General features: G+C 38.1%; 1 protein-coding gene across 2 annotated transcripts in view; it reads left to right on the top strand.

Moving 5' to 3' along the window:
• LOC132119233 (ras-related protein Rap-1A-like) overlaps window positions 1–15,660 on the top strand; it is a 69,182-nt gene extending 53,522 nt beyond the window's left edge. For both annotated transcript variants that reach the window (XM_059529034.1, XM_059529033.1), the window contains one exon: window positions 14,669–15,660. In XM_059529034.1, the coding sequence (XP_059385017.1) occupies window positions 14,669–14,692 (24 nt within the window). In that variant the 3' untranslated portion in view covers window positions 14,693–15,660. The remainder of the gene's footprint in view (window positions 1–14,668) is intronic.
• The last annotated feature ends 2,640 nt before the right edge of the window (window positions 15,661–18,300 follow it).

The raw sequence follows: 18,300 nt of genomic DNA, 5'->3' as shown, positions 1-18,300 counted from the left end.
TTGCGTCAAAGCAACTGAACAACATTCATTAGAAAAACAGTGTGTCAATAATGCAAAATGATAGTTAAAGGCAGTTCATCATTGAATTCAGTGATGTCATCTCTGTTCAGTTAAATAGTGTGTGTGCATTTATTTGCAATCAAGTCAACGATATCGCTGTAGATGAAATGACCCCAACTAAGCAAGCCAGAGGCGACAGCGGCAAGGAACCGAAACTCCATCAGTGACAGAATGGAGAAAAAAAAACCTTGGGAGGAACCAGGCTAGTTCTCCTCTGACCAGACAAAAACCAGTAGTTCAATTCCAGGCTCCAGCAAAGTCAGATTGTGCAGAAGAATCATCTGTTTCCTGTGGTCTTGTCCTGTTGGTCCTCTGAGACAAGGTCTTTACAGGGGATCTGTATCTGGGACTCTAGTTGTCCTGGTCTCCGCTGTCTTTCAGGGCAGTATAGGTCCTTTCTAGGTGCTGATCCACCATCTGGTCTGGATACGTACTGGATCCGGGTGACTGCAGTGACCCTCTGATCTGGATACAGACTGGATCTGGTGGCTACGGTGACCTCGGAATAAGAGAGAAACAGACAAATATTAGCGTAGATGCCATTCTTCTAATGATGTAGCAAGTACATAGGCAGTTTTACAAATGCTAGAAACGTGGCTTTCTAAGGAAAGATTGCGATCAAATAGCACACCTAGGTGCCTAACTGATGACGAAGAATTGACAGAGCAACCATAAAGTCTTAGACAGTGTTCTAGGTTATTACAAGCAGAGTTTTTAGGTCCTATAATTAACACCTATGTTTTTTTCAGAATTTAGCAGTAAGAAATGCATTCCATTAGTTTTTCAAATTGGTGTGTTTCACTGGGCCGCGAAGAAATATAGAGCTGAGTATCATCAGCATAACAGTGAAAGCTAACACCATGTTTCCTGATGATATCTCCCAAGGGTAACATATAAAGCGTGAAGAGTAGCGGCCCTAGTACTGAGCCTTGAGGTACTCCATACTGCACTTGTGATCGATATGATACATCTTCATTCACTGCTACGAACTGATGGCGGTCATATAAGTATGATTTAAAACATGCTAATGCACTTCCATTAATGCCAACAAAGTGTTCAAGTCTATGCAAAAGAATGTTGTGGTCAGTTGTGTCAAACGCAGCACTAAGATCCAATAGCACTAATAGAGAGATACAACCACGATCAGATGATAAGAGCAGATCATTTGTAACTCTAAGGAGAGCAGTCTCAGTACTATAATACGGTCTAAATCCTGACTGGAAATCCTCACATATACCATTTTTCTCTAGGAAGGAATATAATTCTAAGGATACCACCTTTTCTAGTATCTTGGACAGAAAAGGGAGATTCAAGATTGGTATATAATTAACTAGTTCTTTGTGTTTTTTTGATGAGAGGCTTAATAACAGCCAGTTTGAAGGTTTTGGGGACATATCCTAATGACAATGAGGAATTAATAATAGTCAGAAGAGGATCTATGACTTCTGGAAGCACCTCTTTTAGGAGCTTAGATGGTATAGGGTCTAACATGCATGTTGTTGGTTTAGATGATTTAACAAGTTTATACAATTCTTCCTCTCCTATAGTAGAGAATGAGTGGAACTGTTCCTCAGGGGGTCTATAGTGCACTGTGTGATGCGATACTGTAGCTGACGGCTGAATGGTTGCAATTTTATCTCTAATATTATCGATTTTAGAAGTAAAGTAGTTAGGGCTGGGCGATATACAAAAAAAATGATATCTCGATATTGTCAAATTTTTTACGATATTCGATATATATCTCAATATGTTTGCATTTGCATTTAAATAATAAAAAATAAAACATGATTTTCTTTTGCCCATTAAAAAAATAAAAACCATTTAGATTAAACAGCTAATTTAAGCAGTTAAAAAATCTAGACCAAGAGATCACTTACTGCTTTTTATTAAATGAATACATGTAGGCCTATATGTAACTGAAGCAGTGCAAATTAAGTAACAGTTACAGAAAGTGCATTCTGTCAACTTTTTAGTGCATGCAATTCACAATTTTAACTATGCAACTGGGATAAGTATTTTATTTTAATTTTTTTAACAAGTTTTTAAGCTAAGAACACAAGTCTGTCAACTGTCTGTGGTTTTAAGAGAAGCTCTATGGCATGAAACTATGTTCCTACTGACACTAAAACCCCTCTTAGATGGGGAGCTAGTTGCTGAAGCACATAGCTATTTCTTATATATAAATATATATAAATGAATACCAAAGACTTTTGCATTTTCTCTTGTCTATATTATGGAAACTGGTAAACATATCAGTGAAATTCCCCAATAGTAATTCCAAATGGCCATAGCCTATGTTTCTCTATTCAAACATCAGCGGTCGAGCAAGTGCATTTATTTTGCGATCACAAACGCAAACAATACAGTTGAGATCTCACGACAGAACACAGACCGGCTGAACGACGCTTTCATTAGATCGCTCAATTCCAGCTTGTTAGTGTTTTCAGATTATCGTCTCTTCTTATCGAGCTCTTATTGGCTCTTCCGCAATGAGGAGTGAGCACGTGCGCATGGTTGCCAGATTGCTTAAAATAAGCAAACACCGGGCAGAAAATGTATCCTTGTAACAGTGGAGCTCTGATTCAGAGATTTAAACTCTTGTTATCTGGCAACCGCTATCATTACAGCTCTCGTAGTAGAGGGGCGTGTAGCAGTCAGCAGTTACAGGTTCCTTTTTTGGACATTCGGCGCGTTCTTTTGGGAAAGTATGCTTTAATTTGAAATATTCGATATTCCCGATATATTCAAATTGTACATCGTCGTCAAAATTATTCCGATATTATCGCTAATATTCGATATATCGCCCAGCCCTAAAAGTAATTCATAAAGTCATTACTGCTGTGGTGTTGGGAAATGTCAACACTTGTTTAGGCTTTATTTTTCGTTAATTTAGCCACTGTATTGAATATATACCTGGGGTTATGATTGTTTTCTTCTAAAAGAGAAGAAAAGTATTCGGATCTAGCAGTTTTTAATGCTTTTCTGTAGGATAGGTTACTTTCCCACCAAGCAATACGAAATACCTCTAGTTTTGTTTTCCTCCAGCTGCGCTCCATTTTTCGGGCTTGCTTTCTTTAGGGTGCGAGTATGCTCACTATACCATGGTGTCAAACTCTTTTCCTTAACCTTCCTTAAGCGTAAAGGAGCAACTGTATTTAAAGCGCTAGAAAAGAGAGAGTCCATAGTTTCTGTTACATCATCAAGTTGTTCTGAGGTTTTGGATATGCTAAGGAATTTGGATACATCAGGAAGATAAATTAAAAAGCAGTCTTTTGTGATAGAAGTGATGGTTCTTCCAAACTTGTAACAAGAAGTAGAATTTACAATTTTGGCTATATGAAGTTTGCACAAAACTAAATAATGATCTGAGATATCATCACTTGGCTGCATAATTTCAACACTATCAACATCAATTCCATGTGACAGTATTAAATCTAGAGTATGATTTCGACAATGAGTAGGTCCTGAAAAGTGTTGTCTAACCCCAATAGAGTTCAGAATGTCTATAAATGCTGATCCCAAAGCATCTTTTTCATTATCAACATGGATATTAAAATCACCAACTATTAAAACTGTATCTGCAGCCAGAACTATTATAATGACATTTTTTGATTGCAAAGCCATGACACCATATAATCATGCATTCTTGATTGTTTGTGGTTTGTCCTTTTGGGAAGAGGTAATTTTTTTTATTTTTACAGTTGATCACTAGGTGGGACCATTAACCCTTTAGATACAGGGCTTAAAGTATTCCGGCACCTTTGCTCGAGGAAACTACTGTAACGTTATGCCAGCAGCGGTAAGAAGAAAGTGCTTGCTCGTTATGATTTATGTCGCGTTCCAGGCAACCCGTAACCCTTGTTTTTCCAACCTTAAACCCATGAAAGTGCACTGGAACGGCAGTCAAACCCGTGACTTCCCACCCGTGAACTCGTACTAGATCGATGTACTCCGAGGTCACACAGCACGCGAAACAACAGTGACAGCCCCTACGAATAACACTGCCTACGGATGCAGTATTTATGCAAGTGGTACACATTGAAAAATAGATTTTAGGTCAATGTAACGTTGCAATAAAATTAATAATCTAGCTACATTTCCTTGCGCTCAGAAAGTTTGGCATGACTTGCCTGGAACGGTACAAAGTCGTTAGTCGTGGTTTGAAATAGTGACTTACGAGCTCAAAAACCTGCCTGGAACGCAGCACCAGACTCTGGTCATAGAGCCGCTGCCCGTGCACTCAAACTTACCACGACGTTGCCGGGAGTAGAGAGGATTTTTCCTTCCCGCTCCCGACCGCAAACAATCAAGTTTCGTCCAGCCCGCAAAATCAGTATAGTTTTTCTTTTTTTTAATACATTGCATATTCTGCCTGCTACTCTTTTATTTTTTTCACTTGCTCCCCTGTTGAATATAAATTTAAAAAAGGAACGGAAAATAAATACATGTTTCGTTTTATTTGCGTTTAATTAAAAGTATGAACATGAACAAGGATCTTAGAACATAGAAATACAGTAAAAAAGTAAGAAATGTAAATAAAAATATATACCTATAATAATTAGGCTATATAGCCTAATAAATTATATAATAATAATAAACCTGGATTTATTTCATGTTCAAAGGAAAAGTAGTTTATGGGGCCTGAGCAATTAATTCAAACATTTAACGAAAAATATCCTTATTCCTCAATAACAAAATAGACCAATTTTAAATATTTAGCTAAATAAAAAAAACTAAAAAAAAACTGAATTGACTAAAAAAAAAAACTGTATGACTACTTAATGTGCCAATGCAGGAATATCATGTCGTGTTGAGAGCTTCAGTTTAATCCGTCTCTGCTCCAGTATGTGACCGCAAATACTGAAAGCCCTCTCCGATGGTGCGCTAGCTGGAATGCAAAGTACATGGCCTGTTACTTTGCTTAATCTCGGAAATTCGTCTTTTCCACCAGTGGAGGACATCATCCGGTCTGTGTGCTTCTAATCCATCCAACTTGGCATTTAAATATATCGCCATTTCGGAATCAAATTACACGTCGCTGTCTACGGTATCATCCGCATCCTCCCATTCCGCAAAGTCTATTTTATTTTATTAGAAATAAAGGTCTATTTGTTTGTAGTTATTGTGTTTTGTTACATATTTCCACTTTGCAGGAGTCCCGCAAATAATTTTATTTTCCCACAACCTGTACACAGTAATATCTTGCCGCCCGCGTCCGCATTCACCCATCAAATATTGTCCCGCGCCGCACTCGGTGGGTATGCAGGAGTGCAGGTCTCTAGCCGGGAGCAACTATTAGCTGACACACCGTTGTCACTCTGTTTACCATTTCTTTAAGCACTTTAAGCTCTTGTTACTGTATTTTTGTTATTATCGTCAATATTTGAATTAAGTCTGCCTGTGAAGTTTCTCTCCAACACCCGCCCCCCCAAAAAAAAGTTCAGGCTCAGGATTTTTTTCCACTTTAACCCCTGTAGATAGGCCTGTGCAAAAAAAAGGCTTAGTTTCTGGCTTGTATATGGAGTTATATGGAGTATAACAGCTAATTATAGTGTTTGTGTGTGAGAGAGAGAAAGAGAGAGAGAGAGAAAGAGAGGGTGTGAGAGAGACCTTTGTGCACTTACCTTGATGTATCTGAAAAAATCCAAATATGCACCTCATGCTCTCAGAACTACATGGAGTAAACAATAAAAAAGAAGTGTGTTTTTGCACCTGCTGCCTTTTGATGGTGAAAAGTACGGATGGCCTATATGTGAAATGCTCATCTTTGTTTTTTTGATGGTAAAGCCAGTTTAAAACCTTAAAATCCTGTAAAACAAAATCTACTTTGCATCAAATTTATGAACATAATGTATTATGAACCAAAATGCAATACCAACTTCAAATAAGCTGCAGCTCGCTGGAGGGGTCAAGCTGCATAATCATTTCTAAAACTTCAATACAAGTCAAGCCCTTTCTCGTGTTGCTTGCTGCTCTTCTCACCATTAACCCTTTGAAGTCGATTAACGCGGATACGCGTTTTGAGTCATTTTCTCCTGATAACCCCGAAAAGAACTTAAAGGAACACTCCGACTTTTTGGGACTTTAGCTTATTCACAGTATCCCCCAGAGTTAGATAAGTCCATACATACCTTTTTCATTTCTGTGCGTTCTGTAAGTGTAATTTGACGCACCCACCACTAGCCTAGCTTAGCACAAAGACTGGATGTCAATGGATACTGGTAGCATAGTAATCCCAATGAGTGACAAAATAATGCAAACATTTTCCTATTTACATGTTGTGATCTTTATAGTCACAGCGTGTACAAATAACAAGGCTATATGAGACAGAGAGCATTTTTAATCATATAAATACTGGGAACTATATTCTCACTAGGCGTAGGAGCACAGCTAACGTTACTTGGGCGAAGTGGCTACTTGGGCGGAGTGATTAGCGCAGCACACGAGACCGTAAACAAAACAAACGTGACTAACTAGCTAGACGTGACTTGTGATCATGGCTGACTTTGAGGAATTGTCAGACTCAGAGGAATTTTACTGTGTATCAAACCAAGATCCAGAACCATATAGTTTTGAGCCAGAATACACAGACGAGGAGTTACAAACTTTGGAAGCTGTAAGACGAAGGGAGAATCATATATAATCACACACACAAACAAGCGTAAAGAAGAATATAATTCCTTTATTTGTACATAATTTATACATACATATTATAGCCATCTTTGTCTCGGCATAAATAACACCATCGGGTCTACCTTTGGAAAGATGGCCCAAAATACTGGGCTGTGACCGGTGCTGCATTGCCGCAGGCTTGTGCTTTTCTGACCCTATGTGTGTAATTAAATCCGTTCGGCCACCGTGTTCAATGGAGAAGTCTGATCTACAAAATTTGCAAGCAGCATATCCCTTCGAGCTGTCCTGGATGAACGTGAATTATTTTTTCCATTCAGTTAGGAATTTGCAGGCATATTTTCTCTTTTTATTCGCCATGTCTCTTCTTTCTTCCTTTTCCCCTTCTTCTTCTGCTTCTTTTTCCGTTCTGAATTTGCCGCGGTTGACTTCGAGGTGCAACCTTTATTATTGTTCGGTCTGAAACGGCGCCCAGTGACGGATGGTGTAGCAATATTGTTGTCCGGGTGGAAATCGGGAGAAATTCAGGAGAAAGGTCGGCCCGGGAGATTTTCGGGAGGGGCTTTGAAATTCGGGAGTCTCCCGGAAAAATCGGGAGGGTTGGCATGTATGTTGATGACAATCAAAATATTTGCGTCACTACCACAGAAGATTTCTCTGCCCTAATACACCCGGCAGTTGTCTTTTTTTTTCCCCATTGTGACAAGATCAACTGGAAGAAACGTCCCATGCCGAGTGAACCTAATAGTCAGCTGTCCACCAAGTAAGTGATTTTGTTATAATGATCATTCATAGTTCAATGAAATTGTAGTATAGCCATTGCATACAGTGTGTCACAATAACAATAAAGGGGATACACGGACCCCCCTATTCACGTAATAGTGTCACTACTAAGGTTATATTAGATTAGCATGGCACTGTTACAGTATGGCTAATGTTAGTCATCTCAAAACATAACGGAACACTTACCACAGCAACAGGTGATCCAATTTGTCCTGTCTTTATTATCGATGGGATGGCTGTATCCTGTAGCACATGTTTCATGGTCCCTGTGGCAACTTGCATTTCAAAATAGTCGTCTACATTAAAATGTTCAGAGCAAACGAAATACTTTGTGATGGTGTTTACAGGTGTGTTTGGATCTATTTCCAGAGCAAGTAGCCATCGTTTCATCAGGTCAGCGATTGTGGTTGGAATTCTATGAAACATCATAGTAATACCTGGTCTCCCATGTTTATTGTCGCAGTTCTTTACAATACAGTGAACACCCATGATTGTACACTATAAATCTACTATCTAGTAATTTCTGACTCTATTACTCCAACTCTGAGCGAACTCTCTTCTCACCACGGCGCGTCTCGGGTGCTGCGCTAATCACTCCGCCCAAGTAACGTTAGCTGTGCTCCTACGCCTATTGAGAATATAGTTCCCAGTATTTATACGATTAAAAATGGTCTCTGTCTCATATAGCCTCGTTATTTGTACACGCTGTGACTACACAGATCACATGTAAATAGGAAAATGTTTACATTATTTTGTCACTTATTGGGATTACTATGCTACCAGTATCCATTTACATCCAGTCTTTGTGCTAAGCTAGGCTAGCGGTGGGTGCGTCAAATAACACTTACAGTACGCACAGAAATGAAAAAGGTATGTATGGACTTATCTAACTCTGGGGGATACTGTGTATAAGCTAAAGTCCCAAAAAGTCGGAGTGTTCCTTTAAATTACACTTTCAGTTTTAATCGTACAGATAAGAGCAATACATCAATCGAATCTGTAAAGGGTCTACTTTTTTTTTGATACAGACATAATAACAACAAAACTTTGTGCACTTATAAAATAAAGATAACAAACAAGGTGTGCTGTCTGCAGCCTTTGTCTGCGCTGATCTTTATTTACAAACACGTCATTAAAATGAACTGTAACTCCGTGAATACTCAACGAAGAGACATGAGAGAGATATCTATAGAAAGCTTGACATGTCTACTTTTAAACTAAACAAGTGCCGCCGAAAACAGATTTTCTGTGATAAAGTAATCCATATGAAAACAACGTGATGTCTGTTTTTCATGTCTCCCTTCATTATATCTAATGTGACCACGCCCCCGCGCTGAATGAGCTATTCAGATTCAAACTGAAGCGTGCGGCTTGAATACGCCCATAACAGAAGAAAAAGCAGCGAGACTGTTCTTCAAGTTTTTATTTTACTGTTTGCTTCGCGATGAGAGGAATAAGACATAATTCACCCCAAAAAGATGTCATGTGGTTGAGGATTTGAGAAAAAAAAGAATGAAGCACTTTATTCAGCAGAGATCATAAACATGAGTAAGTCTCTTTTTATTTATTTATATACTTGTACTAGTTTTCACATAACTTGTAAACATTTTACTAGTTAGACTTTTTCCAAAGACTTTTCCCAAACTATAATTCCTGACTAAATATATAATCAAGTGAAACATTATGAAGTTTCAATAACAATATACAATACTATACCATTCAAAAGCTTGATGTAAATAATATAAATGTAACAAATAAATAACTGTAGGCTAACAAATGTAAAAACAATGCTGTTCTTTCAATTTATTCCCCCTAAAAAACCTAAAAAATATTCTCAGCTCTTTTCAACATTAATAATAATAATAATAATGATAATAATAACAACAATAAATGTTTTTTTGTAGAAAATAAGATTGTTAAAAGGATTTCTGAAGGATTGTGTGACTGGAGTATTGATGCCAAAAAATTTGTTTGAAAGTCAGCTTTGATTGTTCCTGATAAACTGTTTAACTGCTCCCCCAAGTGGATTTTAAAGTATGTTGTGGGATAATTAAATATATTCTAAATAAACTACAAACATAAAATTATATAGATTTATTTTGTTCTCACATTCTTTCTTGTAACTCCTTCCTCTCAGTGGCACAGATGACTGAACGGCTCATTATGCAGCTCATTATGCGGGCCTTTGTCTTCTCTGGTGTAAATCATAATGATATTCATGATAGTTGACGCCTACTCGCATATGACTTTTACCAACAAAAAGCGTCTTAGAAAATTTAAATCAATATATTGTTTTCTGTAAGTGAGTAAACAAGATGATTTTCACATAATTTAGAAAGAAAAATTCTAGGCTACAAGCTCCATTTCTCAAAAATCCCGGGAACCAATGTTCTCTATGGGGTTTTTTTTTTTTGTGCCTTTTTCAAGTGTTTTAACATTTTTAGTTTTTCACTAACCACGCATAATATTTTTTTTCTCAAAAACACAATCATGTACATACATGCATTTTACATATTAGTATAGCCCAGTTTGTGCTGTTTACAGTGAGATTAGACTTTACCCAATCAGATATTGATGAGAAACTGAAAAAAGCACAAATGTCAGGGCATGACAAAACTTCTCCAGGCCCCAAAAATACCCTTAGACTCCAGAGGGTTAAACGACCAGCACAATGGCATGCAAGTGTTTAAATCCACGTACTTTGCTTTTGTTTAGTCTATACTTATCACCACCATTAAAAGGCAGCAGGTGCATAAATACACTTTTGTTTACTACATGTAGTTCTGAGAGCTGAGGTGTACATTTTGATTTTCTCAAATACATCAAGGTAAGTGCGCAAAGGTCTCTCTCACACACACACACACACACACACACACACTCTCTCTCTATTTCTCTCACACACACACATACACACACAATATAATATGCTGTTATACTCCATATAGCTTCATATACAAGTCAGAAACTAAGCTTTTTTTGCACAGGCCTATCTAAAGGGTTAATGGTCCCACCTAGTGATAAACTGTAAAAATAACAAATGTTACCTCTTCCCAACAGGGAAAACCACCAACAATCAAGAATCTCACACACACAAACACTATAATTTGCTGTTATACTCCATTTAACTACATATACAAGCCAGAAACTAAGCCTTTTTTTGCACAGGCCTATCTAAAGGGTTAATGGTCCCACCTAGTGATCAACTGTAAAAATAACAAATTTTACCTCTTCCCAAAAGGGAAAACCACAAACAATCAAGAATGCATGATTATATGGTGTCATGGCTTTGCAATCAAAAAATGTCATTATAATGGAAGTCAATGTTTTGATCAGGACTGAAGATGATTAACAGATTTATGCAAAAAAAAAAAAAATGAATCTGATACATTTTTACAGCAGTTTAATTGAGTGGTTTTCATCCTGAACATAACGAAAGGGTAGTGAATTTGAATAATGCACAAGGGTTAAGTAGCATCAGAAAAGTGGGAAGATATGAGACTTATAATACATTATAACTATGAGAAGTATAATCCATTGTAAAAGTTGATGCAACATGTTCATTGTTATAAATCATCATACTCTTAAAAGCTATAACCACAAATAAGTAAATATTATAATTAAAACAGTTCTTATGAATATTCATGAGATGATACAACATATTATAAGGTTTTTTATAATACATTTTGCATTCATTATAATTTCTTAAGAATACTGTGACGAGTGGGGCGGGGCCGAGGGACGTGGGAACGAGGGGTGAGGCCGGTGGAGTGATTGGAGATGAGCTACACCTGCGACCCACCACCGGTCTCGAGTACCACGTAGGAGATGGAAGGATATAAAACTGGAGCGACGACAGTGAAGGACGAGAGAGGACCAGGCCTGGGCTTTATTTTATGTTTTGGTTTTACTTTGTGCGCATCAGTCGTCCGTGAGGGGCTGATGCGCTGTTTTGTGTTTATTTTGAATTATTAAAATGTCATTTTGATTGTCCGCCGGTTCCCGCCTCCTTCTTCCCGATGATTATGTAGGTTATATTATTACAAATACCCTTATAATGTATTATAAATAAGGGCTTCATAAAAAGTGTTACCATTTTTTTTCTTATAACAAAAATAACTATGCAATAAAGCAATGCAGAAAAATATATGAAGTTAAAAGTTTTACACTGATTCAAGTGCAAAATAACTATAAAGACCAATAGGTATCACTTTACAATAAGATCTCATTAGTTAACCTTAGTTGATGCATTAACATTCACAATGAGAAATAGTTACATTTGCTACAGAAATTATCAATCTTTGTTAAAAAAAAAAACATTCGTAGTTCATGTTAGCTCATTAAATGACACATTTGCAACTTTCGATTTTACAATGTGTTATATATTGGAATACCTACGATAAATTAATGTTCAGAATAATTTTTCAGGGGGGTTGACTGCAGTTTAAAAAACAAAACAGCATGTCCCAATATAATAATACCCTACTAAAGCATGTTAGCAATATCAGCTTATATAACTAGCAGCTAATGTTAGCATCTTACCTGCTGCACTGTCTGCTGCTTTCTCGTCGTAAGACTGATAGCACTTCTTTCCCTGGTGACTTTGTGTTTGAGGCCACAAATGTTACAAAGCTGTCATTAAGTTGAAGTTGTCACACAGTCCTCGCTTAAGCTGCTCACTCACTCCGTTTGGTTTCATTACAGCGTGCTCCTTAGCACTGGGAGCTCCCTCTGCTGTCCATAAGGTGCCTCTGCGCACCAGCCATTTCAAACCCAGCCTCCAGTATTTAGGCCACGCCTCCTAATTTGCATACACTCCTCAATCCTCAAATGCCCAATCCTCAATCTTCAAATGCCCAATCCTAAATCCCCAATCTTCAATCCTAAATGGCTAAATGATTAAATGCCCAATCCTAAATATCAAATTCCCAATCCTAAATCCCCAAATGCCCAATCCTAAATGGCTAAATGACCAAATGCCCAACCCTAAATAGAAAATGCCCAATCCTAAATACAAAATGCCCTATCCTAAATACCAAATGCCCAATCCTAAATACCAAATTAATTTTCGCCTTGGACTTTGTTTCAAATTTAGATTTTTAGTTTTGGTTTAAGACTTTTAGTTTTAGACTTTGTTTATAATCTGACCCAATAATCCCTCCATACTGTGATGAACAAAACAGCAAATCCACAAATCTTAATGGCTATTTAAATAAGTTTTAGAAAGTAGAGCAGCTGCTTTATTTATTGGGTTTTCAGGGTAACTGCTGCATTTTCTGCATTTTAGCGCCATCTCCTGTCAGAGAGTGAATGTACTTTCATTCAGCGCATCTCATGCGTTCCACCATGTGCTTCTCATGCGTGCTTGTTTACATCAGAGTAGGGCTGTGCAATTAATCGAAATTAAATCAAATCGCGATTTGAGACGTTGCGAATTGCTAATCGCAAAAGCCTGTGATGTGGACACAATATTACTCTGTTCCAGAGCATATGCATGACTGCAGGTTTGAGTGGCAGTCTTATTAACCAATAGAGTGAGGGCACCTCCGTTCTCCCCAATCAGCACTGCTCTAGCCAACTGCTAAACGCCCACCAAAAAAAAAAAAACGGGGTCAGCCGTCAAGTTAAACTAAAGAAAAATGTTATGTAACTTACGCTTCGAAACAACAGACAACGAATAAAAAAGGTATTTTGCAAGAGCTGCGTCACAATGCATCAAGAGCATCCCTTATTGCATGTTCGCAATTCACAATTCAGAAGACCGCACACACAGCCTATGTCTCTGAATGCTTCTCATACTCGCTCCTCTCTGCCCCACGTGGCGCGAAACACGAGTGAAGGATGAGCTGTTCACACTTGCTGCACTCACGCAGGCTGTTTCGTAACGCTCTGTTATATTCGCGCACGCACTGCACCGCAAATCTCCACGAGAACCCCTCCCAAACCTTTATTGAAAATTTTATGGATTTCAGAGTTATAATGGGAATTGTATTGGTTTTAATGTAAACTTTAATGGTGTCTATTTGATGGATTCTATTGGTGGGATGTAATCTGTCTGGCAGATGGCAACCAACAGTACAACAGTAATTCCTATAGGAATAATGTTAAAAACAAAAAGGAATTTTGTAATGGTTTAATGGAAACTAAGAATTTCTGTTTTTTTGTTTTGCTTGTTTTTTTTCAGCAGGGTAATGATACTGTGCTGCACATTATTGAAAATATTGAGCTGAAGCTTGACTTTGCAAATTTAAAATCGCAAATCGCAATATGTCAAAAAATTGCAGTTAGATATTTTCACCATATCGCACAGCCCTACATCAGAGTGCACACGTGTCCTAAGAAGAATACAGCAGTGTTGTGCATTTTTACCAGTTGATGGGAAAAGTATTAATAAAATACATTCCAAATTCAGAATAATTTTGTAATATATCATTATTCACTGTATTTAGAAGTGCCCACGATAACGATATCGTGCATATTCATTACCGTAATATATATTACCGAACATCGGCACATGTCTAGTTATATATTGTTGCTCATTTTAATCTGGGGATATCAGATTTGAGGCAGTGATTTATGTGGAAGAACAGCTGCTGTTTTTAACCGGTCAAAGTTTTTACTTTATGTAGCATATACTTTTTTTAAATCCTCAAACTATTAAACCATTATTCTTAAATTATTAAAATCATTGAGTTATCGCAAGTCCTTGTGATATGCACATTGTTGATATTTTGGTAATTTCAATAATATTGTGCAGCCCTACTGTAAGACCACACACAACAACAGCATATTAACTATTGTGCTCTGAAGGTTACAAAATGAAGCATTGCCAAGTGGGTTCAAGTTGAGTTTCAGTGCAGTGCCCTTTTTTCTTCATGAACACATCTGAAAAGGCATTATATGAGTGCAGTATTTGCAGTATAGGCTTTTAATAATCAACATTCCAGCAAAGTATTGTATTGTACAGCATTGTAGGTCTGATGATGTGAAGCCATGTATTTGTACAATTTCTATAAAAATCTTCAGTAAGTTGGTTTACCAACCTAAACCTTTCCACTAGAAGGCAGCATTTGCTCAGTCTATAGCAATTAGACTTATGTGTTGTGCTGTGTTCTTGTGTTGTACTTAAGGTAAATGCTTCAGTATTAGTTTTTGTTTGTTTTTATTGATTTTTTTTCTCTCTCTCTTCTCTCTGCAGAATGCTGTAATGAAGAACTGTTAGCTTGTTTGTATCATGCCAGCATTCCCATACTCAGTGAGTGATTCAGTGGAACAGCTGACTTACTGACTCAAAGCAGCACGGGACATAGCAAATGAGAACAACTCTTTTATCTCCCCTTTATTTTGGCAGTAAAATTTGAGGAAAAACTCATTTTCCAAGAAGCAATTTCAGTAGAACTGAGAACATCTCAACATTTCCTGGACATTCTGGACTTTTTACATCACTGACCATGGCTGATGAAGAAGTTAAACATCATATAAAAACATAATGTTTCAGTTACTTTACCAAATGGATCTGAGGATTATAATACCCCAGGATTATTTATTTATCTTTCATTTCCCTTTATGCTGAAAATCGGTGGCAATATTTAAAATCCTTCAACTTCCTCTAAAAACCCATGGATACATCTGTTCCGAACTTGAAGACCTGCAATGTCAAGGAGATAATCACTGAAAAAAACTGTGTTTTTAAAAATCTTCCCCATAAACTCTTGAACTCTGTGCTTGTCAATGGCCTCATCATCTGTTGAAGAAGCAGGACAAGAAATCAGAGTTAACAATATTCATTTGCACAGTACCGCATTTTCAAAGACATGAAGGATGACCGCATTTAATATCAGCAGTCAGCATGAGCATCTTTAATGTTCATCTTAGATGTTGTAAATGATGTCAAGTTTAGTTCTCTCTTAAGTTGTACTTCCATTCTTGATACAGTTTGTAAATGTCTATAAATGACGTATGTAAATGTTTTGCTGACAACTATGGAGTCATCATCAGAAAGTACTGCCCCCATTCCCAATGTGACATTTTCTATTCAGTCACTTGGTTTTCCTAGCTCATATATCATATTCTAATGACATTCTGTTTCATAAAGACTTCCGTAAATAAACAGGCCTTTTATAGTGTAAAAAGTGGGGGAATTATTGATTTCTATGTCTATCGAGACTGAAATATATTGTACTAAAACAACTATTTCCTCTTGTGCTTTTCTGTCAAAAGATGATCTGGCTTTTAAGATTATTAAATTTTAGTACCTTTTCATTATTTCTGCCAGTTTGTATTCTATTGTTTTTTCCTTATGTCTTTTTTATTTTATTTTTTTGCCCTTTTTTTCTGACCATAAATATTGAGATCCTCCAGGGAATTAATTTGACTTGTTTGTACATTCTAATGTTTAACCTTCTGCTTTATCACATGAAACCAAATTAGAGACAAACGATATGTGACAGCCATTCAGTATTACTTCCATGGCAAAAGTAGAGCAGCTTAACCTCAGGGCTTGAACTGCTAGGACAGTGGTAAATTATTAAATTTGTCTGATTTGTCTCTAGTTTTGAGTATTGTTTGGGTCAAAACTTAGAAACGGACTCCATGAGGGCCTGACATCCCGTAGTGCAGGGGTCACCAACTGTTGGCGTCAGGACTGCCTTTTGACATAATGAAAATAAATGCCAAACACTATTTTCTAATAAAATCAAATTTATATCAAGGTCAGCTAAGTAGAGCCGTTGGGTCGTACGGCACCACAGGTTACTGTTGCTGCAGTTAGACGTGCAGTAAAGAGAGCGGAGAGATGAAACTGTGAGTGAAAATACAATGGCATTCTCTAATAAAGAAAGATGACAGGTCCTAAATTTAAGGCCATAAAAAGTCTTAATTATGGTTTCAGGATGTCTTAAATTTGGGGATGTAAGATAAGAATTGTGACACAGCTTAATGTGATGATTGAACTTCAAAAAGCTGTGATTTCATTAAATAAATATAAGTGCTGCATGTTTCAAAGTCAGCTGCTGCACTGATTTGTGTACAAATTGGTGAGGAGGGTTCATCACTGGACCTCAAGCAGTTGAAGAACCCTAGTGTGAACTGTGCTCACAGCCCAGCACTGTGCAGTTTGTCTCTTCACGAGAGTCAGTGATGTTCTGGGAAGAATTATTCTTGGATCACTGCACAGACCTCCACATGCTAGCCAACTGTACCCTTACTGAAAAAGCAGACACATGTTTCAAAGAATTGCCTGAGAGCAGACACTTTGTGATCAAAGTGTGTGGGGCAGTTTCCCTAGACCTGAATCAAATTTAGAACCTCTGGGATGTTATCCTTGCCGCTGTCGCTTCTGGCTTGCTTAGTTGGGGTCACTTTATGTACAGCGATATCGTTGACTTGGTTGCAAATGATTGCACAGACACTATTTAAACTGAACTGAGAGAACATCACTGAATTCAATGATGAACTGCCTTTAACTGTCATTTTGCATTATTGACACACTGTTTTCCTAATGAATGTTGTTCAGTTGCTTTGACACAATGTATTTTGTTTAAAGCGCTATATAAATAAAGGTGACTTGACTTATGTATAAGAGCATCCGAAAGCAGCTAAGTAGCGCCACAGGCTGTCCAGGAGCTCAGTGATGCAATGATGTTAACATACACTTTCCAGGTGAAGGGGAACAGCCTCTGCTCCAACCTCGCCTGCAGAAAGGGGTTCTAGTCTGAGTGATAGATCTATTACTGCCTGTGGTAAGCCACTTAAGTCTGACATATCACATCCAGGAACACATGGAGGTTCCAGAGATCTGGACAGGTGCTGAATGATGCCCTCATCCTTGAGAAAGGAGGTCCTTCTTCAAGAAAATCCACCAGGGAGAGGCTGTTGCGAAGACCAACAGGTCCATATGGGCCAGTAGGGTGCAACCAACAAGACCTGCTCCATGTCCTCCTTGATCTTGCACAGAGTCTGTGCAAGGAGGCTCGCTGGGAGAAATGCATATTTGCACAGACCTCTGGGCCAGCTGTGTGCCAGTACATCCATACCAAGGTGGACCTCGGTCATGAAATAAAACAGCTGGCAATGGAAGGGTTGGAAGGAGGTGTGTGAGGAAGCAGCACATCCTGCAACTGCAACCTCTTGGCCTGTGGCCAAAGAAAGCGTCTAGACTGAACTTGAGAAAGTGTAATATTGCTCACTATCAGACCCTGACGTGTCTGATACAGGTATTGAGAAAACTGCTCTTTCTGTGATGTTTTGCTACTGCTGGCCATTGTGTCACCAGATGTAAGACCCTGGCCCTCTTCCGGGAGAGGGAGTGACAAAGTCACCACCCTCTGGGGAAGTTCCCTCTGTCCCTGGTTCACCCATCTCAGGGATGTTTTGTGGTCTTTTTAGAAGACTTAGTGGTGCCCTGAGAATCAGGCTGTGTCACCATCCATGCAGGGGGATGCCCTCGGCAACAAGCAGGCGAAGAACCTTACATTGGTGGCTTTGTGGCAGCTGAATCATGCTGAGGCAAGATGTGCTTTCTGGCCTCTGTCTGCTTCTGGACTGCCAAGAATTGCCTGAGAGTTGGGAGCATCAAGAAAGCAAACGTTGTCTGCATCTCGCATCTCAGCTAGGTCCACCCAAAGATGGTGTTCCTGGACTACAAGCATAGACATCACCTACCCGAGGGACCGCACCATGACCTCATAAAGCTTTTATAGCACCAGGATCGCCATATATATTGATATACACACATTTGTCATTCAAAAGTTTCATGTTATTGTACAGTTAGGTTGCTTTCTTTAATCAAAAATAGTACAATGCTGAAATATTGTGACATTTTATTTTAAA

The sequence above is a fragment of the Carassius carassius genome, chromosome 38 (assembly GCF_963082965.1).
Source record: "Carassius carassius chromosome 38, fCarCar2.1, whole genome shotgun sequence".
Taxonomy (NCBI): domain Eukaryota; kingdom Metazoa; phylum Chordata; class Actinopteri; order Cypriniformes; family Cyprinidae; genus Carassius; species Carassius carassius.
The sequence above is the reverse complement of the archived record's forward strand: the minus strand, read 5'-3'. Positions and strand labels throughout refer to the sequence as shown.